The sequence below is a fragment of the Myotis yumanensis genome, unplaced genomic scaffold (genome assembly GCF_028538775.1).
Source record: "Myotis yumanensis isolate MYYU_CA2020_CCGP unplaced genomic scaffold, mMyoYum1.0.hap1 SCAF_16, whole genome shotgun sequence".
Classification (NCBI taxonomy): Eukaryota; Metazoa; Chordata; class Mammalia; order Chiroptera; family Vespertilionidae; genus Myotis; species Myotis yumanensis.
The window spans coordinates 18,781,342-18,806,748 of NW_027223767.1; the positions used below are offsets into that span (position 1 = coordinate 18,781,342).

The 25,407-nt window shown below is 43.4% G+C and overlaps 1 protein-coding gene across 4 annotated transcripts in view; it reads left to right on the top strand.

Annotated features, from left to right (window-relative positions):
* Nucleotides 1–238: 238 nt before the first annotated feature.
* CRK (CRK proto-oncogene, adaptor protein) overlaps nt 239–25,407 on the top strand; it is a 30,564-nt gene continuing 5,395 nt past the window's right edge. Inside the window, exons 1-2 of one of the 4 annotated variants that reach the window (XM_070394721.1) lie at nt 239–610; nt 15,700–16,235. In XM_070394721.1, the coding sequence (XP_070250822.1) occupies nt 370–610; nt 15,700–16,235 (777 nt within the window). In that variant the 5' untranslated portion in view covers nt 239–369. Of the gene's footprint in view, nt 611–1,400; nt 1,486–7,616; nt 13,604–15,699; nt 16,236–25,407 lie in introns of those variants that run through there. The other 3 variants (XM_070394724.1, XM_070394723.1, XM_070394722.1) reach the window with 3 other exon arrangements.

Here is a 25,407-nt window from a genome sequence, read left to right on the forward strand (position 1 = left end):
CCGAGCGGTCCACGGCGCAGACGGAAACCTCTGCCCGCCGCTGGCTGAGGCCCCGCCCATGGCCCTAAGCCCCGCCTCCCCATCGTCTGCAGTCCCGGTTCCCGCCAGGCGGCGACGCCCATGAGGCCGCATGCGCAGTGCCGGCGCGACCCGTCCTTTGCCCTTCTCCCAATGGCGGGCGGAGGTCCCTTTCCCGGCATCCTCCGGGGCAGGGAGCGCGTCATTTCCGGTCGGGAGGCCCGCGGCCTCCGCCGCCATTTCGGGCGCTGCTGTTAGGCTGAGGTCCGAGCCGGTCCGCTGGGCGGCGGGCGACGGGCTGGAGGGGCACGCGCGGCGGCGGCGGCCCTGCGTGTAGGCACCGAGGCGGCCATGGCGGGCAACTTCGACTCGGAGGAGAGGAGTAGCTGGTACTGGGGGCGGTTGAGCCGGCAGGATGCGGTGTCGATGTTGCAGGGCCAGCGGCACGGGGTGTTCCTGGTGCGGGACTCAAGCACCAGCCCTGGGGACTATGTGCTCAGCGTCTCCGAGAACTCGCGCGTCTCCCACTACATCATCAACAGCAGCGGCCCGCGCCCACCGGTGCCACCGTCGCCCGCCCAGCCTCCGCCCGGTGAGGGACGGACAGGACGGGAGGCCCGGGCGGGGGTGAGGGCCGCGGAACCCCCCAGCCTGGCCGCCGGCTGCTCCTCGCGAGCTGACCCCCACGTGGGCAGAGGGCTGGCGTGGCCGTGGCAGGGGGCGGAGTGCTGCCGGCGCTGGTTCCCACAGACCCGCGGGCGTGCGTGGGGGAGGAGGAGCCGCTGACCCAGGCCTCTGGGTGTGACGGGAGGACAGCCCCGGGGAAGGGGAACTGCTCCGCTCCAGGGTGGGGCCAGCGCCGGGCCGGGCAGCGTGGGGACCGAGCGCCGAGGGGGATGTTGGCACTGCGGGGGCACCCCTTGGCAGCAGTGTCGAGAGGGAGTCCGGTAGTCCTACGAGTGGCTTTTTCGGCTTCAGACATTTCCTGCGAGGTCGGAGAGCCGAGCTTGGCCCTACTCCGCGGATGGCCTTGGGTAGGAAGTCACCGCATACAGGCCGGGAGGGATGGAGACACCCTTCAGGAAACCGGCCAGCTTTTTCCTTTCTTGGGCATTTTTCCAAAATACTTTTTACCGTCCTCTTCCTCCGCGGAGGTGAGCTCAGCGCCTTGGCGGTGGAAGGGAAGCCCTTTGTGGCCAGCTCAGTGTAAGTCGGTGCCGGGCGACCGTGCCTAAGAGATCTTAGTGCCCAGAAAACTCTTCTCCACAGTTGGGGGGATGGGGGTGGGGGTGGGGGGAGGGTGTCTTCGTTTTCCAAGTGTTTAGTGGAGGGAACATTTCTTTTCAGGAAACAAACCAGAAATAAGCCAACGAAAACAATCCCTTCTCTGAAAGTGAATGAAAGGAACTTCATTTTTCCTGGGCTTACACATTGTCAGTCTTGTGGTCCAGGGCCTCCTCTTCCTCAGTAAGTTGGGGCTGTGGCCTGAGTCTAGATGTTGGGGACAGACCCCTGCTGGGCAGATGCCCTGAGCATTTAAAGGATCTGCACTGGGTCTTCCTGGTCGAGACTCATGGAGCTGTGACCGTCTTCCCCATGCCATTGGAGTTGTTGGGAAATAGGAAGGAGGTTTATGTACTCAGTGCTTGAGATTTGTGGGGTACGTAGTAATTCTGAGGTGATCGTCATCTGTGTGACAGCACCAAGAGTCCCAGTGCCTTCTCACTGTTCCCCAATTGGAGCATTTTCCTTCTGACCAGCCGAGACTAGACCCAGGCCAGCCTCCAGTGAATCAGGAAGCTCCTGAACCAGCCTTTGCAGACAACCTTTTAGAATAGTCCCAATTTAGATTCATTTACGCTGGCCAGAAATGGGAAGACACAGTAGTCAGTCTCTTGGTTGTTAATGCACAGCAGTTTCAAAAAGAGTATGGGATCATTAAGTCTATAAATTATCCTAGGTCTTTCTCCGACTGGTTGGCTTAATGGCATTGTAACATGAAACGGGAATATCAATGTGATCTGTTATTTGCTCTATACCAGATATAGTCTACTTTTTGCCATCTGCATGGTGTCTAGGGGTTTTTGTTAATGCAGTGGCATGATGGTAAACTGTCACTGAAACTCAATTCTCAATATTTTGTTTGTGTATGTATTTTACTGGTTGCAAATTTTGGAAATGGCAGCCGGCAGGTTTCTTAGTTTGGGCTTTCTCCACACCTTGGCATTATGACTTTATATCTCTGTGCTTACCTTGACATTGAGTTCCATGCTTTCAAAACATACATGAGTTCAGATCCCTTGGCACAAAAGAGAAAGTGAACATTGCCAAAGTTTGTCGATGGGGTGTGGAAAATTCATTGACATTGTGGTAATAATTTTTGCTATATACTCTATATTTTCCATGTAGGATAATTGATTCAGTTGCCTTTGTAAAGAATTTTTAATCTTTGTTTTCACTCTACCCCATCAAGCTCTTTTCATTTTGAAACCACACAGAGGTTTCAAAAGAAACCTGAATTTTAGAAAGACATACACCGTATTAATAGCTAACATTTATTGACTGTCTATTCTGTGCCAGGTATTTTACTGAGTACTTAGTATATACCTCATCTCATTTACTCTCTATAACAATCTAGTAAGAAATAGACTGTGATCTCCATTTATTAAAATATTTCCATTTTATGGATGAGGAAACTGAGAATCAGCGAGTCAATAACTTGCCCAAGGTCATACAGCTTGTAAATACTGAGCCAGAATTTGAACCTAGGAATTTTGACTTGAGAGCTGACACTATTAAACTGTATTCTTTTCTGTCAAAGTCAGTTTCCTATTGAGATCCCAGCCGTGCTCATAGAGGACTCACTTTTTGTCTCTGTCCTGGGGTCCCAGATTCTGTGTAAAGACTAAAAGGAAAGGATGACAAGAAATTGGCAAAAAGAGAAAGTAATTGGCTTTAGTGTTCAGACAATACACATCTGCTATCTAAAATCAGTGATGAAGAGGCTTTTAAATTCCTTATTTGGCAAATTGAATATGGAAAATGAGGTTTTTGCTTAGGATAGTACAGTGTATCTTGTAGACATAAGATATAGGTAGAATTTATGTGGAATGGCGTAGATATAGTTTTTAGAGGCTTAGGGATAAAATAGACCAGGAATTCTCAACCTTTTCCAGTGAACCTATTTTTAACTTGGGTGCTCAACTCCTGCAGACTCTGGTTGTGTTTGTAGCCTGGGAGTGCCCTGGCTGTGCTCCAGTGCCATAGGGCAGGGCTTGGTCAAATCTATGGGTCATGCTCTGTCAAGTATACTTCTTGGGAAGACTTTGCAATCATTGATTCACTCGTTTTATTGTTTTCTTGGAACAATGTGATACTACTAACCTTGGCAAGTAGATAATGGACAAAACTGATTAAGTGTAAATTGGGAAAGTTGTTACAAGCTTGAGCTCTGGAGCCTGGGTTTGAATCTTACCTGACACTACTTCATGTAACTTCAGGCATGTTCCTTAACTTTCTCTGCCTCGGTTCTTCATGTGTGAAAGAGGACATCATAGGGTCGTTGGGAGGACTAAATGAGTTTTAGTGTATTAAATGCTTAGAATGAGGTTGGCATATAGTAAGTACAAATTAAGTATTAGATATGTTAATCTTATGAAAGTAACTATGAAGTTGGGAGAGAGGAGTTGAAACAAATGGAAACCTTAGCTTTGAGAGGGTCTCAGAATGCATGGTGGTTTGGTGAGCAATCCTGAAACAGCGTGTCTTAGGATGTATGTGCTGGAGTGGAGGTGGGATGTGGTGCATCAAGAGCTGTGAAAGTACCTTGGATCCAGTACGTGGAAATAGAATGGCACCTGCTATTACCTGCCCAATTGAAAGTTGCACACCTCTTGCTGTAGTGGGTGAAGGGAGCGTAAAAACTTGCCTAATTTTGGGTATTGTGGGGCAGAAGCTAGGGTGGTAATTGTGCTGCTGAAGCCACTTTTCTGGAGATCCTGTGGGACTGCTGACTGCCCACTGCCACCTCTTTATACCTTTAGCATCTCTGTTTCATTTGTTTATCTCATCTTTGCAGTTCTCAAACCTGGTCCTCATGTTTTACTCCTCAATATCAGAGTATCCCTCCATCCAGTGGTTCTGGAGAAGTTCTTCAGTGAGTTACTTACAGGTTTTACACCCCCCAAGAAAGATTCCATGGTAAAAGGAAGTAGGGTTGTTTGTTGCAGGACTTCTCTAAGCCTTTACTATGCCCTTGTGAAATGATGACCCTCCAAGAGAGGCAGGTATTGGATACTGGGTTTTATTCAAACTTATTTGACCACAGAATTTTTTGAGAAGTAGCTTGAGATTCTGTGGAATCTTGGAAACAGCAGACTGGATTTGGGGATAAATTGAAAATTTCTAAAGAAATTTAGAGGTTGGGGCATATTAAGCTGAATTTCCATATATATATTAGAGGGAGGGGAAGAGAGAAGGAGAGAGAGAAACATAAATGTGAGAGGGAAACATTGATCAGTTGCCTCCTTAACAGGGGATTGAACCTGCAACTGGGCATTTTCCCTGACCAGGAATTGAACTGGTGACCTTGAGGTGCATGGGATAATACTCAACCAAAAGCCACACTGGCCAGGGCTCCTTAAAAAACAAAACTTTTTTAAAAATTTAATTTTAGAGGAAGGGAGAGAGAAACATCGATTTGTTGTTCAACTTATTTATGCATTCATTGGTTGCTTCTTGTATATGCCCTGACCAGAGATCAAATCTGCAGCCTTGGTGTATTGGGTTTCCTGGCCAGGGTGTGGATTTCCTTTTGTTGAGCACCTAAAATATACTGGCTACTTTTAGGAACTTTATTAGGTAGGTATTTGGCCCCATGAAATGTTAAAAAACAGCTCATACAGCTAGTAAATGACAGACAGAATTCATCAAACCCCATCAGTCTGAATCTGCAAAGCACCATGCTGATATCCACCATTTATAGAAATTCTATTTGCTTAGGGTCCCTATATCAGTGATGGCGAACCTATGACACGTGTGTCAGGTGACACGCGAACTCATTTTTTTGGTTGATTTTTCTTTGTTAAATGGCATTTAAATATATAAAATAAATATCAAAAATATAAATCTTTGTTTTACTATGGTTGCAAATATCAAAAAATTTCTATATGTGACACGGCACCAGAGTTAAGTTAGGGTTTTTCAAAATGCTGACTCGCCAAGCTCAAAAGGTTCACCATCACTGCCCTATATCTTTTTTTTTTTTAAATATATTTTATTGATTTTTTAGAGAGAGGAAGGGAGAGAGATAGAGAGTTAGAAACATCGATCAGCTGCCTCCTGCACATCCCCCAATGGGGATGTGCCCACAACCAAGGTACATGCCCTTGACCAGAATCGAACCTGGGACCCTTCAGTCCGCAGGCCAACGCTCTGTCCACTGAGCCAAACCGGTTTTGGCATTGCCCTATATCTTGATACCTCTTTAAGATACCTTCACAAATGGAAGTCAGTGGTCTTTTTAGCCCTTTGTATTGGACAGGTGGTTGGGGTGTTTAAGCAACCTCTATAAATATCATAAGCTAAGGAGAAGTAAGAGGGGGAATGGGAATTAGGAAAGAGGAAAGGAAAAAGGAGGTGTTGTGAGATCAAAAAGGCTGTGGTAGTACCCATTCCAGCTCTTGGGTGTTCTTCATAAAACTTTCAGGGAGTGGTATTATAAAAACTGATGTAACCCGAGGGCTAAAAATGCTTTAAAGTAGTAAGTTGAGCATGTATAGAAACCAGAACAATAATATGTTGATTTTGATTTCTGAATGTGTTAGTTTAAACCAGTGGTCGGCAAACTCATTAGTCAACAGAGCCAAATATCAACAGTACAACGATAGAAATTTCTTTTGAGAGCCAAATTTTTTAAACTTAAACTATATAGGTAGGTACATTGTTATTAACTTAATTAGGGTACTCCTAAGCTGGCCTTTGCTAAAAACGTCCTCAATCTGATTGAGGTACGTTCGCTGAGGTCGACCCCTTCCAACTCTCCCATTCATACTCGTCTTGTATACTTGTTTCGTCGATCTCCTTTCTGAAAACCAACTTCTGCGCATGGGCCATGAAGTTTCAATTGCACTGTATGTGCACGCCCGCATGTATTTTGTGGGAGAGCCACACTCAAGGGGCCAAAGAGCCCGCATGTGGCTCGTGAGCCGCGGTTTGCTGACCACTAGTTTAAACTGTATGTTCAGAATCCAGCATAAGTTTGATGTAGAACAAGTCAGTGAGCTTTTCCAAGTTTCAGCAATGAGAGCCCTGTCCTTGGTTCTGTTCTCTAGACTGACTATATCTCTTTTCTTTTCCCACCTTTCTGTTTCCTGCCTTTGGCTGTTTGTGGTTGGAAGAAGATAACTAGGGGAAAGGAGCTGGATATAGCAGGAGTGGTTAGCTTAAAGGCCACCAGAGAAGGGAGCATTTCACTGTTGATCCCCCAGTTTTTTTTGTTGTTGTTTTTTTAAATATTTGTTGCTGACATACTTGAAATCTCTGGGGCAAGGAAGGCCAGCCTCTTTTTTTTTTTTTTTAATATATTTTATTGGTTTTTTACAGAGAGGAAGGGAGAGGGATAGAGAGTTAGAAACATCGATGAGAGAGAAACGTCGATCAGCTGCCTCCCGCACACCTCCAACTAGGGATGTGCCCGCAACCAAGGTACATGCCCTTCACCGGAATAGAACCTGGGACCTTTCGGTCCGCAGGCTGACGCTCTATCTACAGAGCCAAACCAGTTAGGGTGATCCCCCAGTCTTGAGGAATATAGGGCAAGTGGGTTCAGGTTCACTCAAGGGCTTTCTCTCACTTGGTACAAAGCCATCTGCATTTTGGGAGCCTCTATAGCAGGGTTCCTCAAACTACGGCCCGCGGGCCACATGCAAATACAAATATTGTATTTGTTCCCGTTTTGTTTTTTTACTTCAAAATAAGATATGTGCTGTGTGCATAGGAATTTGTTCATAGTTTTTTTTTAAACTATAGTCCGGCCCTCCAACAGTCTGAGGGACAGTGAACTGGCCCCCTGTTTAAAAAGTTTGAGGACCCCTGCTCTATAGGGCCAGGGTGTTGGACTCCACCTATTTGTTGTTTCTCTGTGAGCCAAGGCTCCATTTGTAAGAAGGGACACAATTGGAAATACTTGATGAGGCTTTGACAGCAATGTCATGTCTGAGAGAGACACGCAGAGACTCTGGATGTCACCAGAAATCGAACAAATGAAGATTGACTTTGGAGGCTGATAAAACAGAATAGCACCTTGCTTACATGGTTCCCAGCAGTCTTTCCAGTTAGATCACATAATGTGAACTTTGAGCACAACAGCTCATGCATGGGTTGTTTTGGTGACTGATGCTGTGTAAGCCACACATAGAGCTTGCTTGAGTATCTGATGACATCATCAGGGACATTTGGACTGAGGACCTGGGGAATCTGTTAGACTGTCACTGCCTGTCTTTATTCTAGCAAAAATGAAGCTCTGAGCCCGTCATTTCATCTAGCCTTCCTGACGGGCAGCCTTACATATTCAGATTTCCTTATCATTACTTAGGGTACAGGTATCCTGGCCTACTGCTTCTAAAATTGAACACCCAAAATGCCCCTCTAAGGCTCAGCGATCGATTGTGGAAGAGGTAGATATGTGTGAGATTGTAAGAGCCAGAGAAGAGAGTCACAATGGACAGACAAACCAGATTCCAAACTACAAGTGAATCTGCCCTCTTGAACCTGAACCCAGTTACCCATTACCCCTCAGGATTGAGGGGTCAACATAGAGGGGGAAGTAACGGTGAGGTGCTCCCTCTCTCCGGTGGCCTTGCTAAGTGCTCTGGCTGTAGACATGCTAATTACATGAAGGAATTCTGCTTGTGGCTTGAGCAGTCCCTTTGTCAGGACTCAGATGGGGTTGACCCAGAACAAGGAACAAAGGAATTTAGAGAGTTTGAGCTCTTCCTCCATCCTTTTCCCTGCCTACCTATGTCTAAGGCAGTACCTACCCCTTGCCTCCCCCCTCCTCCATTCCCTTGAGAATAAAATGATGCTTGATTTCCAGACTCTCTTAAGATGGATCTGAGAATTAGTTCGCCTATCTTCTTAATCAATAAGCTTTTACTTTCCCCCCTCCCCCTCTAAAAAAAAGGAAAAGAAGCTAGACACATAGTTGTGGTGAGGTTAGAGCTTATCTATGACTTATGTATATTCTGTTCCCCTCCCTTCCCTTCTGGAGTTTGGACCAACAAAGTTTGATTTCACATATATCTAACTGCTCTAGCAATACACAAAAACAGGTATTTCTCTGTGGAATTAGAACAGATAAATAATTTATAGGTAATGTGGAAGATTTCCCTTGGTGCTTAACTTGCATTTCTGTGACCATTGGGATTGTCAAGCTGAAACAACAACAACAACAATACACATATTGGATCCAGTTTACACCATGAAACATTTGAACAAGAAATTAATTGAACCAACTCCCTACCTTTATGGAAGATGAGCTTCCAGTTTTTCTTTTCATAATTCTCACACTGATCTTTATAAGGGACTTGGCTTAGTGGTCTTATTCTTCTAAACTCTACCCCCCCCCCCCCCCAAAAAAAAAAACACACACACAAAACCCAACAATACATACATACACACACACACACACACACACAAATTTCACTTGGGCTAGCGCAATATCCTATATAATAAAAGCCTAATATGCAAATTGTCCCCTTGACTGGGATTGTGATTGGGAGTTCAACCCAGAGTTTGACGGGGGTGGGGAGAGGGTGGCTGGCCAACCTCTCATGGCTCCTCCCCCTGGCCAGCCCTGCCTGTGCACAAATTCATGCACCAGGCCTCTAGTTAGAGCCATAACAATGGATGACGGAGTGGTTGTCTTCTTTCTTAGAGTTGAAAGGATACCTTGCAAATGTTTAGGAGTGGCCAGAGCTGTTTTTTCATTGTGATTTTGTTGTATCTGAGAACATGGTTTGATAATCCTCACCTGAGGATATTTTTCCATTGATTTTTCAGACAGTGGAAGGGAGGGATAGAAACAACGAAACATCAGTGTAACATCATCGATTGGTTGCCTCTCACACACGCTCCAACTGGGTTGGGGATGAAGCCCGCAACCAAGGTATGTGCCCTTCACAAGAATTGAACCTGGGACCCTTCAGTCCATGGGTTGATGCTCTAACCACTGAGAACACCAGCTAGGGGCAAAATTTTATTTTATTTTTGTAAGAACACTTCTCCAGTTGAAAGTAAAAGCCACGGGGGTGAAAAAGCACGTCTTCTTAAGACATGCTGCTTTGCTTCTTGCTCACCAACCACACGCTTTTATGTATCCCCAGCTATGCTGTGAGCTTCTTAAAGCTGGGAACAGATTTTCATTTAACTTCTTTCCCTCACTTTAAAGTTATGTTCATTAAGAATAATGTCTAACACTGGGGGGTAGGGGAGGCCAGGGTAAGGTCAGGGGGAGGAAAAGAAAAGACATGTAATACTCTTTGTAATACTTTAAGCAATAATAATAAAAAAAAAAGAATAATGTCTAACACTTACTGCCTTGGCCGAGTGGCTCAGTTGGTTGGATTGTTGTCCCATACACCAAATGGTTGCAGGTTCGATTCTGTGAGCTTCTTAAAGCTGGGAACAGATTTTCATTTAACTTCTTTCCCTCACTTAAAAAAAAATTTTTATATATATATACATACACACATTTTTTATTGATTTCAGAGAGGAAAGGGGAGAGAGAGAGAAACATCAATGATGAGAGAGAATCATTGACCGGTGCCTCCTGCACGGCCCCTACTGGGAATCAAGCCTGCAACCTGAGCACATGCCCTTGGCTGGAATCAACCTGGGACCTTTCAGTCCACAGGCTGACGCTCTATCCACTGAGCCAGACCGGCTAGGGCTCTTTCCCTCACTTTAAAGTTATGTTCATTAAGAATAATATCTAACGCCGAAACTGGTTTGGCTCAGTGGATAGAGCGTCGGCCTGCGGACTGAAGGGTCCCAGGTTCGATTCTGGTCAAGGGCATGTACCTGGGTTGCGGGCACATCCCCAGTAGGAGATGTGCAGGAGGCAGCTGATCGATGTTTCTCTCTCATTGATGTTTCTGGCTCTCTATCTCTCTCCCTTCCTCTCTGTAAAAAATCAATAAAATATATTTAAAAAAAAAAAAAAAGAATAATATCTAACACTTACTGTCTTGGCCGAGTGGCTCAGTTGGTTGGATTGTTGTCCCATACACCAAATGGTTGCAGGTTTGATTCTTGGTCAAGGCACGTGCCTGAGTTTCAGGGTGACCCCCAGTCTGGGTGTGCAGGGGGTGGGGACACAGTGGATCATGTTTTTCTCTCCTCCTTCCCCTAAAAATCAATAAAAGCGTATCTTCAGGTAAGGATTAAAAAAAAAGAATATCTAACACTGAGCACTTACTGTCTGCCAACTACTGTCCCAAAAAGACAACTAGTGAAAACCATTTGGCTGTTGCTCTACTCTAGCAAGGGAGTTTTTCTCCCCAGGTGTTATTAGGACCATTTTCTAGACCATGGGCCCTTAGCTATTGTGAGGGTTCTCCCTACCACTCTGCCTTGGAGGCTTTCTTTATCCAGCGTGCTAAAGTAGGTCTCCTTGGAGCTCATAACTGACCTTGTCCTTATGTAGTTCATCTGGCCTGAAGAATCACTGAATTAGCTTAGTGGTGATAGGCAAGGTAGCCATGCATCTCCTTGCCTGCCCAATTTGAATGGCAGTAATTTCTCATTGGTGATCTACTCAGTGATGAGAAACTCCAGAATGCAGCACCACCACCATGCTCTGGTATGTTCATAACCAAAATCATGTCTCCAGTCCTGCACTTGGAACTATTGTGATTACATTCTGCTAGTGCCTGTATTTGTCATAGATGGACAGTCCTGGGTCTGGGCATGTGTTTCATCATCATAGTTAGACAGCCAGCATTACTGAGTGTGGGCTATTAACTTGTTTTAGCCTACAGCCATGAATTCCACAGGTGGACTTTGGTAATGTAAGAAATATGCAACTCTCCTTCAAATTATGTATTGATCTTATTCATTTGGATGAAAAGAGAAAGCATTCATCAGGATTCATTCTGTATTAAGGACTTTTGGCTAACTTCCAAAGGTTATCTTTTCACCTCTCCCCAGTAGAGTAAGTTAAGTATAGTTTTTCTCGAAGAAATATTTTCTGACGTTGAACAAAACAATTGGATCTCATTTTTAAAGTGGTGAATTAATTTAGACACTGGACTACCACAGTGTTTCTGTTTCACAGCATTAATCGCTATGGCTTTTGGATGGGTGGGTCATTGTTAATATAAGTGGAGAGGGTAGATTGTCCAATTTTCCTTAAAAAGGATTTAAGTAACTTTCACGAAAGAAGTACAAATAGTCAAAAAACATGAAAAGCAAACAACTAACGATATTTCAAGACATAATATTTCTCTTATTAAATTGGCAGTGATTTTTAAAATGCTGTTTTGATAAGGACATGGGAAAATGGGAACTCGTAAACCACCTGTGGGAGTGTAAAATCGTGCAAATTTTTTTGGAGGGCAATTTGACAGCATAAACCTTAATTTTTAAAAAATATATATTTTTATTGATCTCAGAGAGGAAGGGAGAGGGAGATAGAAAAATCAAGGATGATAGAGAATCATTGATCTGCCACCTCCTGCATACCCCTCACTGGGGATTGAGCCTGCAACCCCGGCATGTGCCCTGACTGGGAATTGAACCGCAGCCCCCTGGTTCACAGGTCAATGCTCAGCCACTGAGCCAAGACGCTGAACCACTGAGCCAAGCCAGCTGGGCAAACCATAATGTTCTTACCATTTGATCCCACAGTTGCATTTTAAGTTGTTTATCCTAAGGAAGTAATTTGCGTTTTAAGTTATTGTATCCTAAGGAAGTAATAAAATATTCATTCATAAGAACAAAAATGCTAATAACAGCATCATTTGCACTAGGGAAATGTTGAGAATACTTTATATCCAGTAAAAATCATGTTCTTGCCCTGGCTCTGGTGTGGCTCAGTTGGTTGGAACTTTGTCCTGTACACCAAGGGTGGCGGTTCGATTCCTGATCAGGGCATGTGCCCAGGTTGTGGGTTTGATCCCTAGTTGGGGTGCACGTGGGAGGCAACCAATCTTTCTTCCTTCCTCCCTCTTCCTTTAGCTCCTCCCCCCTTCCCTCCCTCTCTCTAAGATCAATTTTAAAAAATCTTGTTTTTGAAGAAGATGGGAAATTATAAAAATCAAAAAACAATTGTATGTAGAGCTATTATCAGGAAACCAAAAGGTAAAAAATCCAGTAAAGGGCCCTGGCTGGGTAAGCTCAGTTGGTTAGAGTGTCCTCCTGATAAGTCAGGGTTCCAGGTTCGGTCTCCAGTCAGGGTACATACAACAAGCAACCAATGGATGCATAAATAAGTGGAACAACAAATCTATGTCGGTCTGTCTGTCTCTTAAAAAAGGAAAGAAGAAAAATGGGGCCCTGGTCAGTGTGGCTCATCCATGCACCAAAAGATCACTGTTTCAATTCCTGGTTAGGGCATATGCCTAGGTTGCGGGTTTGATCCCAGGTCAGGATGCATATGGAAGGCAACAGATCGATGTTTCTCACATTGATGTTTCTCCTTCTCCCTCTCTAAAAAAATCAATAAACATTTTTTTAAAATGGTTAAAATGGTGACTGTTATGTGTATCTCACCACAAAAAAAAAAAAAAAATCGACCAAACTGCACTAAGAAAACTTAAAAATAAGTGGAACAACAAATCAATGTTTCCCTTTCTCTTTCTGGAATCAATACATTTTTTAAAATGTTTAAATCTAATATATGATTTGATATTTTGGTGCTCAGCAGAGTGTAAGTTAAAAGTTTGTATTCCTCATTAGAAAACTGTTTCTCTGCTCTAGCTGGTTTCTTCAGTGGTTAGAGTGTCAGCCCTCGGACCAAAGGGTCATGAGTTCCATTCCCTGTTATGGGCATGTACCTCTGTTGCAGGTTCCTAGGCCCGGGCAAGAGTGGTAGGCAACCAATAGATATGTCTCTCTGATGGATGTTTCCCCTCTCTCCATCCCTTCCATTCTGTCTAAAAATCTTAAGAAAAAAAGAAGCCCAGCCAGCATGGCTCAGTGGTTGAGTGTGGACCTATGAACCAGGAGGTCACGGTTCAATTCCTGATCACTGTACATGCTAAGGTTGTGGGCTCAATCTCCAATGTGGGGTGTGCAGGAGGCAGCCTATCAGTGATTCTGACACATCATTGATGTTTCTCTCCTTCCTTCCTCTCTGAAATAAAAAAAGAAAAAAATATTTAAGAAAAAGAAAACTATTTCACCCTGGCTGGTGTTGCTCAGTGATCGGAACATCATCCTATGCACCGAAGGGTTGTGGGTTGGATTCCTGGTCAGGACACATACCTAGATTGTGGATTGGATTCCCAGTCGGGGTGCATGCAGAAGGCAACCCATCGATGTTTCTCCCTCCCTCTCTCTAAGCTCAATGAAAACATATCCTCAGGTGAGTATTAAAACACACACAAAACTGTTTCTTATTTGAACTGATATATGTTCATTTATTATTATTTCATTCCAAACTCAATAGAGAGGGAATACATTCTGAAGTAGGCCCTGTGTCTAAGGCCACACACCTTTGCATATTACAAATGTTAAGCATTTCTAATATATCCTTTGTCTTGGTTACTCAGTGTGTCAATCAGAGGTTGAGGATTTTAACACCTCTTTATTTTTTCTCCAGTGCATCCTTGTTTACCTTTTTTATGACCTGTTTCTTCTAAGGCAGTGGTCGACAAACCGTGGCTCGAGAGCCACATGCGGCTCTTTTGGCCCCTTGAGTGTGGCTCTTCCACAAAATACCATGTGCAGGTGCGCACATACAGTGCGATCGAAACTTCGTGGCCCATGCGCAGAAGTCGGTATTTTGTGGAAGAGCCACACTCAAGTGGCCAAAGAGCCGCATGTGGCTTGCGAGCCCCAGTTTGCCAACCACTGTCCTAAGGGAATAGTCCAGTTTCCATGTTATATTTAAGCGAAGGCCTTAGGTATTGATTTTTCGTTTTTGTTTAGACTCCTTTTGTCTTTTTGCCAAATGAAGCTTTTTTTTTGGCTATCATAATTGACATTGATATCAGCAATCAGTTTTTTTAAAATATATTTTTATTGATTTCAGAGATGAAGGAAGAGGGAGAGAGAAGGAGAGAAACATCCGTGATGAGAGAGAATCGTGGATCGGTTGCCCCCCCCCGCAAGCCCTCCAACTGGGGATCGAGCCCACAACCCGAGCATGTGCCCCTGACCAGAATCGTACCCGGGACCCTTCAGTTCACAGGCCGATGCTCCATCCACTGAGCCAAACCGGCCAGGGCCAGCAATCAGTTTTTTTTGTTTTTTTTTAAATATATATTTTATTGATTTTTTACAGAGAGGAAGGGAGAGAGATAGAGAGCTAGAAACATCGATGAGAGAGAAACATCAATCAGCTGCCTCCTGCACACTCCCCACTGGGGACGTGCCCGCAACCAAGGCACATGCCCTTGACCGGAATCGAACCTGGGACCCTTCAGTCCACAGGCTGACGCTCTATCCACTGAGCCACACCAGTCAGGGCAAGCAATCAGTTTTAAAATTAACTATAGAGCGGAAAGACGAGAGAAACATCTGTTCGTTGTTCCACCCATCCATGCATTCATTGGTTGATTTTTTTTTTAAGGGATTTTTATTCATTTGTTTACTTTCATTAATCCTCACCTGAGGATATTTTTCCCGTTGATTTTTAGAGGGAGTGGAAGGGAGGGGGAGAAACAGGAAGAAGCATCCATGTGAGAAACACATCGACTGGTTGCCTCCCTCACATGCCTGGACCAGGGCCTCCGATCAAGCCTGCAACCAAGGTTGTCCTTGACTTGAATGGAACCCAGGACCCTTCAGTCCGAGGGCCTATGCTCTATCCCCTGAGCCAAAGTGGCTAGGGCTCATTGGTTGATTCTTCTCTGTTGTCCTGACCTGGAATCAATCCTGTAGACAGCACTAACCAACTGACATACTTGGCCAGCTCAGCAATCAGTCTTAAAACTGTTTCTCTTTCAAATTGTACATTCTAGATGTGAGGAGAACAAATGTATGAGTTTAGTGTAGATAAATACCAAGTTCTCTCCACCTCTTCCTGGAATAGCTGCTGGGACCAATGAAGAAGGAGAGATTGCTACATTCCCTGAGGTTGAAGAAAATATTGCAACAAAACCTTGAACATTACGCTACTATGTAAATGGGATAATAACAGAACATTTTGGGAGAATGAACAGCAGGTCTCCATGTTGCTGTCTTCGATCCAGTATGAGAGCCTGTCCTGAGTGGCTTGGTCTATCATGACGTGTTCCTTCTCTGCTGCAGGTGGTGGTGGGAATCTTTCTTCCCAGGGAATGTTTCAGCTACAAAATACGATTTGTTTGCTATGAGGAGAAGGGGTTATTTTTTTTAGACAGTATTTTTTTTTCTGATAAAATATTGACTAAATGTGTGTGGGAAATGTTTAAAATCTGTGTTTTTATCACCGGTGTAATACTTCTTTAAATAATACCCTGTTCTATTTTTTTCCAGGGGTGAGCCCCTCCAGGCTCCGAATAGGAGATCAAGAGTTTGATTCATTGCCTGCTTTACTGGAATTCTACAAAATACACTATTTGGACACTACAACGTTGATAGAACCAGTTTCCAGATCCAGGCAGGGTAGTGGAGTGAATCTCAGGCAGGAGGAGATAGAGTATGTGCGAGCCCTCTTTGACTTTAATGGGAATGATGAAGAAGATCTTCCCTTTAAGAAAGGAGACATCCTGAAAATCCGGGATAAGCCTGAAGAGCAGTGGTGGAATGCAGAGGACATGGAAGGCAAGAGGGGGATGATTCCAGTCCCTTACGTGGAGAAGTATAGACCTGTCCCCGCCTCAGTATCGGCTATGATTGGAGGTAACCAGGAGGGTTCCCACCCACAGCCACTGGGTGGGCCGGAGCCTGGGCCCTATGCCCAACCCAGCGTCAACACTCCGCTCCCTAACCTCCAGAATGGGCCCATTTATGCCAGGGTAATCCAGAAGCGAGTCCCTAATGCCTACGACAAGACAGCCTTGGCTTTGGAGGTACATAATGTGCAAAATATAGAAAGAAGAGATCTGCTACAGGATCTCCCTTTTAGACCTCTTAGAGCTTTGTAGGAATGCTGAATACAAGCTCCAGCATTGTGATGTTGTAGATGTTGAACCATTAAGTACTGATTTGGGCATTTAATTGGGTTTTCTCTTTTATAGAAAACCTGTTTTGGAATGAATTAGCTTAAAACTGTATAACTGAATGTTCTGATTGGTCTACTAAACATACTTTGATTAATAACACCACCTGAATTCACAGGAATTAACCTAAAATATTTTTTTCTCATCTACACTCTAACCTGTTCCTTTCTTTTTATCATTGTTCTGAAATAAGGTGGGCTCACAAAGATTTGAGTAATAATAAGTGGTTCCTGTCAGAGCACTTACATGGAATTTTTCCACAGAAACTTCATTTTTTTATTTTTGGGGCATGGGGATTCTTACTGTTGATTGATTGTGTCCAAGTAAGAATTCAGGAGGAAAAGTAAAGCATAGTCCAGGTATGAAAAGATATACTCAAAAATATTAATTCCAAGGAGCAGCAGGTTTACCTGGTCTTTGTTGTATAATGCATTTTGCAGGCAAAAAGCTAGTTCTTCCTGAGGAATAAATTATTACCTTTTACTAGTAAATAGTTATCCTTGGTAGCCCCTCTTCTCTGGCCAACCATCCTCTCTTTAGCATTCACAGCTTTGTCTCTTTCCTCCCTCCCTTTCCTTTTCTCCCTACCTCCCCTTTACCTCTCCCCCTTTCTGAGTTATGCAGAGCTAGTGGTTCGTTATAAAAGCTTGTACAGGAGTGGCATGCTATCCCATCTTTCAGAGTCTCCTGATATTATAACCTGAATATAAGGAAGTAACTTCCATAAGCACAGGCTGTAGTTACGTGAGCACAGATTAGCTGAGACGGGGCAAATATGTATTTTTATAAACTTACATCTTCCCTAAATTTTGTTTTGTTTGGTCATGTTCATACACTGAGGAGTAAGAGCTGCCCTCTGTCTAAATGGGGGAGTGTTAGCCCACAGAATAAGCCAGAATTTATTTGTATCAGTCTCTGATATTACTGGATTTGAAGTTTTTCTTTTACATTCTGGATAGTGTATGCAGAGGTGGGTTGGTTGAGTCTTAAAGGTTAAACTGGAATATGTGTGTTTTTGAAGTGTGTATTCTTTGACATCATGTTATGACTTAAAAGTATTGTGTCCCTGCTTTGAAGAAAAGTGAAATATATGTTGTCTAGGCCACACCACTTTTTCCCACTTAGAGTCTGGAGAATGAAGAAAACAAGTTTCTAGCCCAGCCGTGGGCAAACTATGGCCCGCGGGCCGGATTCGGCCCGCTTGAAATGAATAAAACTAAAAAAAAAAAAGACCGTACCCCTTTATGTAATGATGTTTACTTTGAATTTATATTAGTTCACACAAACACTCCATCCATGCTTTTGTTCCGGCCCTCCGGTCCAGTTTAAGAACCCATTGTGTCAAAAAGTTTGCCCACCCCTGTTCTAGCCGCATGTTTTTATTTCAGTTCGGATGATGGCAACATCCAACATGGTGCTCTGCATATGACAGGTGTGGCTGTTTTTAAAAAATATATATTTTTAATGATTTCAGAGAGGAAGGGAGATGGGGAGAGAAAGAGAGAAACATCAATGATGAGAGAGAATCATTGATAACTGCTTTCTGCATACCCTCTACTGGGGATCCAGCCCTCAACCTGGGCATGTGCCCTGATGGGAATCAAACCATGACCTCCTGGTTCACAGGTCAACACTCAAACACTGAGCCACACTGACCAGGCAACAGATGTGACGCTTGACAGTCATTGCAGACTTTGTTAGCACTGGACTGGAGTGTGGTAATAGCACTCATGGGATAAGTTAGCTAACACCAGGAGAGAATATATATCACATTAATTTTCCTTCCATTTTCATGTTCTTTCTTTTTTCAAAAATATGTTTTTATTGATTTTTAGAGAGAGATGATGAGAGAGGGAGAGAGAAAAATCGATGTGAGAGAGAAACATAGATCAGCTGCCTTCCCTATACAACCCAACTGGGGACCAAACTAGCAACCTGGGCATGTGCCCTGACTGGGAATCGAACCATCTACTTTTTGGTGCATGGGACCCTGGTGCCAGCCAGTGCTGCATTTGCTTTCTTTTTAAAAAAAAATATATTTTATTGATTTTTTACAGAGAGACAGGGAGAGGGATAGAGAGTTAGAAACATCAATGAGAGAGAAACATCGATCAGCTGCCTCCTGCACGCCCCCTACTGGGGATGTGCCCACAACCAAGGTACATGCCCTTGAGCAGAATCGAACCTGGAACCCTTCAGTCCGCAGGCCGACCCTCTATCCACTGAGCCAAATCGGTTAGGGCTGCATTTGCTTTCTGAAAGAGAATTGTTTTTAATGATGCCTGCCTTGATTAGAGCTTTTAGTGCTCAAAAATGGTTGAGTTGCTAGCCCTGCTTTGAAACACAAATCTAGTGAAATAGAGATTTAAGTAGAAAACTAGTTTATGATTTTAGTAAGTTTTCTTTTTTGATTGAATATTGGTTTTGAGCCACATATGTTGATTGCTGAAGATTGCCTCTTTTGAGTTAGAACAAATACCCCAAGTTATAGCTTTAAAACATCTTATGTGATTAAAAACATGGTGTTAGTTTACCATTGTAGAATTCTATAGTTGGAAAGGACCTTAGATGTCCTGATGTTTAGATAGATTGAATGGATTGTTCAAACCAGGTGGAAGTGGAGATATGATCAACCCATATCTACCTTGGTGCTTTTTCTACCATACTCAAATTCAGTCTGTGATTCTTTTTTTCTTTTTTTTTTAGTACATTTTTTATTGATTTCAGAGAGGGAGAGGGAGAGAGAGATAGAAACATCAATGATGAGAATCATTGGCTGTCTCCTGCATGCCCCCTACTGAGGATTAAGCCTGCAACCCAGGCATATGCCCTTGACTGGAATCGAACCCGGGACTCTTCAGTCTGCAGGCCAATGCTCTATCCACTGAGCCAAACCGTCTAGAGCTCTTTTTGTTTTATAACAGTACTGCTGCCCTCCTCAGTGCAGGTTTTCTGTGGGTTCACTGAAAGCGTACCCTCAGTTGTACTATCTATGCAGGGAGGCGCACAGTTCTCCTTTCCCATTTCTGGATTTTCATAGAAGCTATGCCTCATCCTTATTGAGATGAGGCTGGAAGATAAGATTAGGAGACTCTGGCTTTCTGACCTTCGAATTCTGGTTAAAAAAAAAAAAGACAACAGCCTGTCCAGCATGGCTCAGTGGTTGAGCGTTGACCTATGAACCAGGAGGTGATGGTTCGCTAAGTCACTTAAAGATACTGGGATGGCCACTTGTCTGGGTTATGGGCTCAATTCCCCGTGTGGGGACATGCAGGAGGCAGCTGATCAATGATTCTCTCATCATTGATGTTTCTGTCTCCCTTCCTCTGAAATTTTCAAAAATATATTTTAAAAAATGACAACAACAAACACCATTTATTGGTATATATGACCCATTGTAAGTCCAGATCTGTAGACCAACTAGGTGCATTTTAGTGGAGTTTTATACTTAACTTGAATGTTTTTCAATTATTTTCCATTATAGTTGACATTCAGTATACACTTAACTTAAAATTGATTAATTAGAATCATTACATTTTATGTATGTATATATATGTAATTTTCTGGAAGGGTTCTTTGAGTTTTTTCTTTCCTTCTTTTTAAAAAAGATTGTGGTTGACATACAATAGAATCATTGTATTTTAGAATTGGGCAGGACCCTAGAGATAATATATTAGACTAGCAGTCTTCAGACTAAGGCTTCTCAGTATCCTAAGATTTCCCAGAAGGTGCCTGGGGAGAGAGGAAAGCTGAGGATGCAAGGCTGTGGGTTCCCTGTCTTGCTTAACCAAAGTAACTGTTTTTATCTGCATTATATATTAGGGTCTCTCTAAGATTATTATTTTTTAAATTCTCACCCAAGGATATTTTTCCATTGATTTTTAGAGAGAGTAGGAGAGAGGGAAAGATAGAGAGAAATATCGATGTGAGAGAAACAGATCGATTGGTTGCCTCCCATATTTGCCCCACCAGGGCCCCGGCCAGGAAGGAACCTGCAACTGATTTACATGCCCCTGACTGGAATGCAATCTGGGACCCTTTAGCCCATAGGCTGATGCTCCATCCACTGAGCCAAACCGGCTAGGACAGATTGATTTTTTTTTTTTTTTTTAAAGAAAGGGTTTCTGTATTTTAAAACAGTAAATTAAAAAACAGTGCTGAAGAACCACCTGCCCTTGTCTTACAGATGGACATTCCCTGCATGTATATTTGCTATGACCAGAGTTCCCCACTGGAATATAAGTTATAGGTACTTCCTCTTTTCCACCCACCAGATTTCTCTAGTAGAGATGAAGAGTCTGGAAAGAAGAGGTTAATTCTAGTTAACAACCAAAGTATGGGTATTCCTTTGCATATTATAATTCTGTGAGTCAGGTACTCGTATCCCAGGGGAATGTAACTGAATCGGACAGATCCTGTCTGTTCTGTCCAGTTTATCCTGATTAAGACAGATTGTAAACAATGCAGATATGCTGCATGTTTTGAAGAAGAAATCCTGGAAATAACAGCAGAGTTGTGTAGAGGCAGCTTTTATTTTTTTATCTTAGACTAGAAGCCTGGTGCATGAAATTTGTGCACAGGGGGAGGGTGTCCCTCAGCCTGACCTGCACCCTCTCCAATCCGGAGTCCTCAGGTTATGTCCTACTGATGGCTTGGGCCCACTCCCTGTGGTTCTCTGTTCTCTGCGGGGCCTGCCTGCTCCACACCACAGTGACGGCCAAGTGGGCCCTGCTGGGTGCTGCCTGTGGGCACACTTGCCTGCTGGGCCCATGTTGCCGGGGTAATGCCGCCAGCGTCCTGCCCCGGCCGCTATGGGCGCCGCCATCTTTGTCGTGGAGTGATGGAGTGACGGTTAATTTGCTTATTGCTCTTTTATTAGATAGGATTTGAGCTAAGATTTTGACCTTAGATTTTTGTTTCATGGCTCCTTGGAAGCTGGCATAGTAACAAATCTTATCTTGTACATTGCAGGTGCTAAAATTTACTTTGCAGCCTCTGTAAACTGTTCAAAACTATCATAATATCTTTAAATGTACTAATTATATAACTCCCATTCTTTGATTCAACCTTGCATTTTGCCTTTGATAGACAGTAACATTTCAGAGTAACCAAGGAAAGCTGCTCTGATGTTCTTAGGCTTGGACTTGGTCTTTTTTTCATTTTATTTTTATTTTTTGTTTTGGACTTGTTCTTCAGGGAAAGCTGTAAAGTGCTTTGGGTCCCTGATCATACCTGACAGTGATTACTTGAGCTCTACATTTCCCCGCATAGCACTCTTTGAACTATAAGTTAAGAACATTTAACATATGTATGGAAAATAAGAGTGAAGACCCAATTTCCCCTTTGTTAACAGAAAAAATGAGATGGGAGGTATAAGAACATGAGTGGATTTCTGTATTGTTTATTAGGACAGGTATCTACTGTCCCTCTTTTTTCCATCCTGTTTCAAAGAGGAAGAGAGAGGGTGAGAGAGAGAAACATCAGTGATGAGAGAGAACCATTGATAGGCTGCCTCCTGCATGCCCCCTACTGGGGATCGAGCCTGCAACCCGGGCATGTGCTCTTGACCGGAATTGAACCCTGAATCTGCAGGCTGACGCTCTATCCACTCAGCCAAACCTGCTAGGTCTGTATCTTAAGATTGTAACATATCTGGGGCAAGTGTTCAGTTTTGCTTTCTTTGTCTTTGATATAGTATATCAAGCTTTGTCTTTGATATAGTATATCAAACATCGATCAAGCTTCAAACTCTTCTGCATCCCCCTCAGCCTCTCTAGTCTGGCCTTAGGGAATTTGGCTTTAGTGAGTTGTTGCCTAACAGGAAGAGGAGCATTGGATGTTTCTGACTTGAAGAAAGAGCTGTTTTTAGTATATCAACCTTTCTTTTTGTTTTTTATTTTCAAATTATACCGATTTCTGCGCATGGGCCATGAAGTTTCAATTGCACTGTACGTGCGCTCCTGCATGTGGTATTTTGTGGAAGAACCACACTCAAGGGGCCAAAGAGCTGCATGTGGCTCGCGAGCCGCCGTTTGTCGACCACGGCCCTAGGGTGTCAACCACCCTTTCTTCCAAACTGTTGAAGCACTAGGGCAGCAGTTCTCAACCTGTGGGTCGAGACCCCTTGGGCGGTCGAATGACTCTTTCACAGGGGTCATCTAAGACCATCCTGCATATCAGATATTTACATTACGATTCATAACAGTAGCAACGTTACAGTTATGAAGTAGCAACGAAAATAATTTTATGGTTGGGTCACAACATGAGGAACTGTATTTAAAGGGCCAGAAGGTTGAGAACCACTGCACTAGGGCCTCATGTGGATAGTCATATTGCCTTTGGGGTTTATTGTTTTTGACTCCAGGAGTCCCCATGTGCTTTGAATGTTTGAGGAGGAAGACCCCATATGGCACAAAGGGTTATTTAATTTAGTACGGTCTTTCTCAAAGTATTTGTACATCAAGGCCACAATGGATAGCTTAATTAGCTCAGTTGACTGCTTAAAACTTTAAATCAGCAAGTTTTGTTGCCTTGCTTGTGAAGAAGCTAGTGTAGTTCTGTGGTACTACAGCAAGGGACTGGGCTCGTCCACACTTTAACCTGCCTTTTACTTAGAGCTCTGTGGGATGTGATTTGAGATGGAACTTTGAATTTCTAAAATTAAGACAGTATGCCTGGTTGGTGGGCTCAGTGGTTGAGCATCAACCCAGGAACCAAGAGGTCACCAGTTCCATTCCTTATCAAGACACATGCCTGGGTTTCAGGCTCAATGCCTAGTGGGGGTTGTGCAGGAGGCAGCCTATCAATGTTTCTCTCTCATTGATGTTTTTATCTCTCTATCTTTCTCCCTTCCTCTCTCTAAAGATCAATAAAAACATATTTTTAAAAAATCAAATACTGCTAATCTTGCTTAGAATTTAAAAAAATAAGTAAATAAAGACAGTATAACACAGAGAAAAGAGAGGTATTAAAGCCTAGATTTTGGTATAAAGTAGAATGGTGGGCTTAAGGTTGTATTCTGAAGAACCATCTACAAAACACCTAGAAAAGCTGGATGAAATACAACAGACATCCCTTTTTTTAAAAAAATATATTTTATTGATTTTTTACAGAGAGGAAGGGAGAGGGATAGAGAGTTAGAAACACCAATGAGAGAGAAACATCGATCAGCTGCCTCCTGCACATCCCCTACTGGGGATGTGCCCACAACCAAGGTACATGCCCTTGGCCGGAATCAAACCTGGGACCCTTGAGCCCGCAGGCCGATGCTCTATCCACTGAGCCAATCCGGTTAGGGCCAGACATCCTTTTCTTGACACCTTTTTATTTAGATTTGAAATTATTTGGTAAAATGTACTAATCATAAGTATACAGCTCATGGTTTACATGTATATGCACCTATTGATAATCACCTGATGAAAGTATAGAAGCTTTCCAGCACTCCAGAATGTTCCTTCATATCCTTGTGTATGTTCTTTAATATCAATAAAATGATGGATTCAGATATGACACAAGATAAGGATATTAGCTGGCATGTCATCAAACTAACTTCTTAAATTGGCCACTTTGACCCCATGTGGAAGGGAACCTAACATGAGTGCCATTTAGATTTTTTTTAAAAATATATTTCTTTATTCATTTCAGAGAGGAAGGGAGAAGGAGAGAGAGAGAGAAACATCAACGATGAGAGAGAATCATTGACTGGCTGCCTCCTGCACACCTCCTACTGGGGATCGAGCCTGCAACCCAGGAATGTGCCCTTGGTTGGAATCGAACCTGGAACCCTTCAGTCCGCAGGCTGACGCTCTATCCACTGAGCCAAGCTGGCTAGGGCCCATTTAGATTTTTGACATAAACATACACATCCCCTCAAATATTTTTCTTTTTAATATTTTTATTGCTTTTTAGAGAGCGAGGAAGGGAGAGGGAGAGAGAAAAACATTGATGTGAGAGAGAAACATTGGCTGCCTCCTGTGCGCGCACGCGCGCACACACACACACACACGGAATCAACCAAAAAGCCTGACAGGACCTCTGACCGGGAATCGAACCAGCCACCATTAGGTGCACAGAACCACGCCCAACTAACTGAGCCACACCAGCCAGGGCTCAAATATTTTTCTTAAGTGGTGGACTTGTATTATTCTTGGTTCAACTACAGAAATAGCACTTAGTATGACATGAGTGTTTTGACAGGTAGTACAAATAAAAATTTAAAATGGAGGAAAGAAGTGCTGCACATGCTATAATTGACTTTAACGTAGCAAGGAGCTAGCAGCACAGGGCTTAATTTTAGTGACGTGCTGTGTGTGCGTGCATGCGTGTGCTTAGTGTGGAGAGTCGGTTGCTGACAGGTCAAGCACAAGGAAAATTCACTAAGGTATAGTCAGAAGTTATGGAACTGATGCTGTGTGCCTAGCTTCTTTTTCCTTTTTGTGTGTGCCTAGCTTCTTGCAACACTGCAGAAGTTTTAAAAATAAGGGAACAAGTGAGATAAAGTCTGAGAATTAGAATTGGGGATAAAGGAAGAAATCTTTCAAACTAATTTTACTAGCAAGGAAATTTTCCCTTGATGTCTGGCCTTCCTCTTCCCAAAGACTGTAAGAAAATCTTTACTTGTCATAGTTGACCTGCTCAGATGTCAGGAATGTTGAATTGGAAGATTGCTGGGAGTAAATGGAACCCTGGTGCTGGCAGCCTATAGGGATCAGATCTGCTTGCAAGGATGGGCATGCAGTGTGTTCCCTTTCCTCCCCTTACACCATTAGCCTTCATCTTTACAGTATCAGCAAACTGAGCTGCTGCTTTTTCTCACCTTTTTGTCTTATCCCAAATATAATCTTTAATATTCCCTGGTTTCTTTTTCCTTTTCACTCAACATCTTTAGCCCTCTGGTTTCAAGATAGTTCTTTAGGAAATTACAGACAGGCCACTAGGGAAGCTGTTTCCTCTGTGAGTGAGATCAAGCTGGTTCTAGAGAAGGCCTGGACCTAGACCTGAGTTGGCTTTGCCTGTAGTTGGC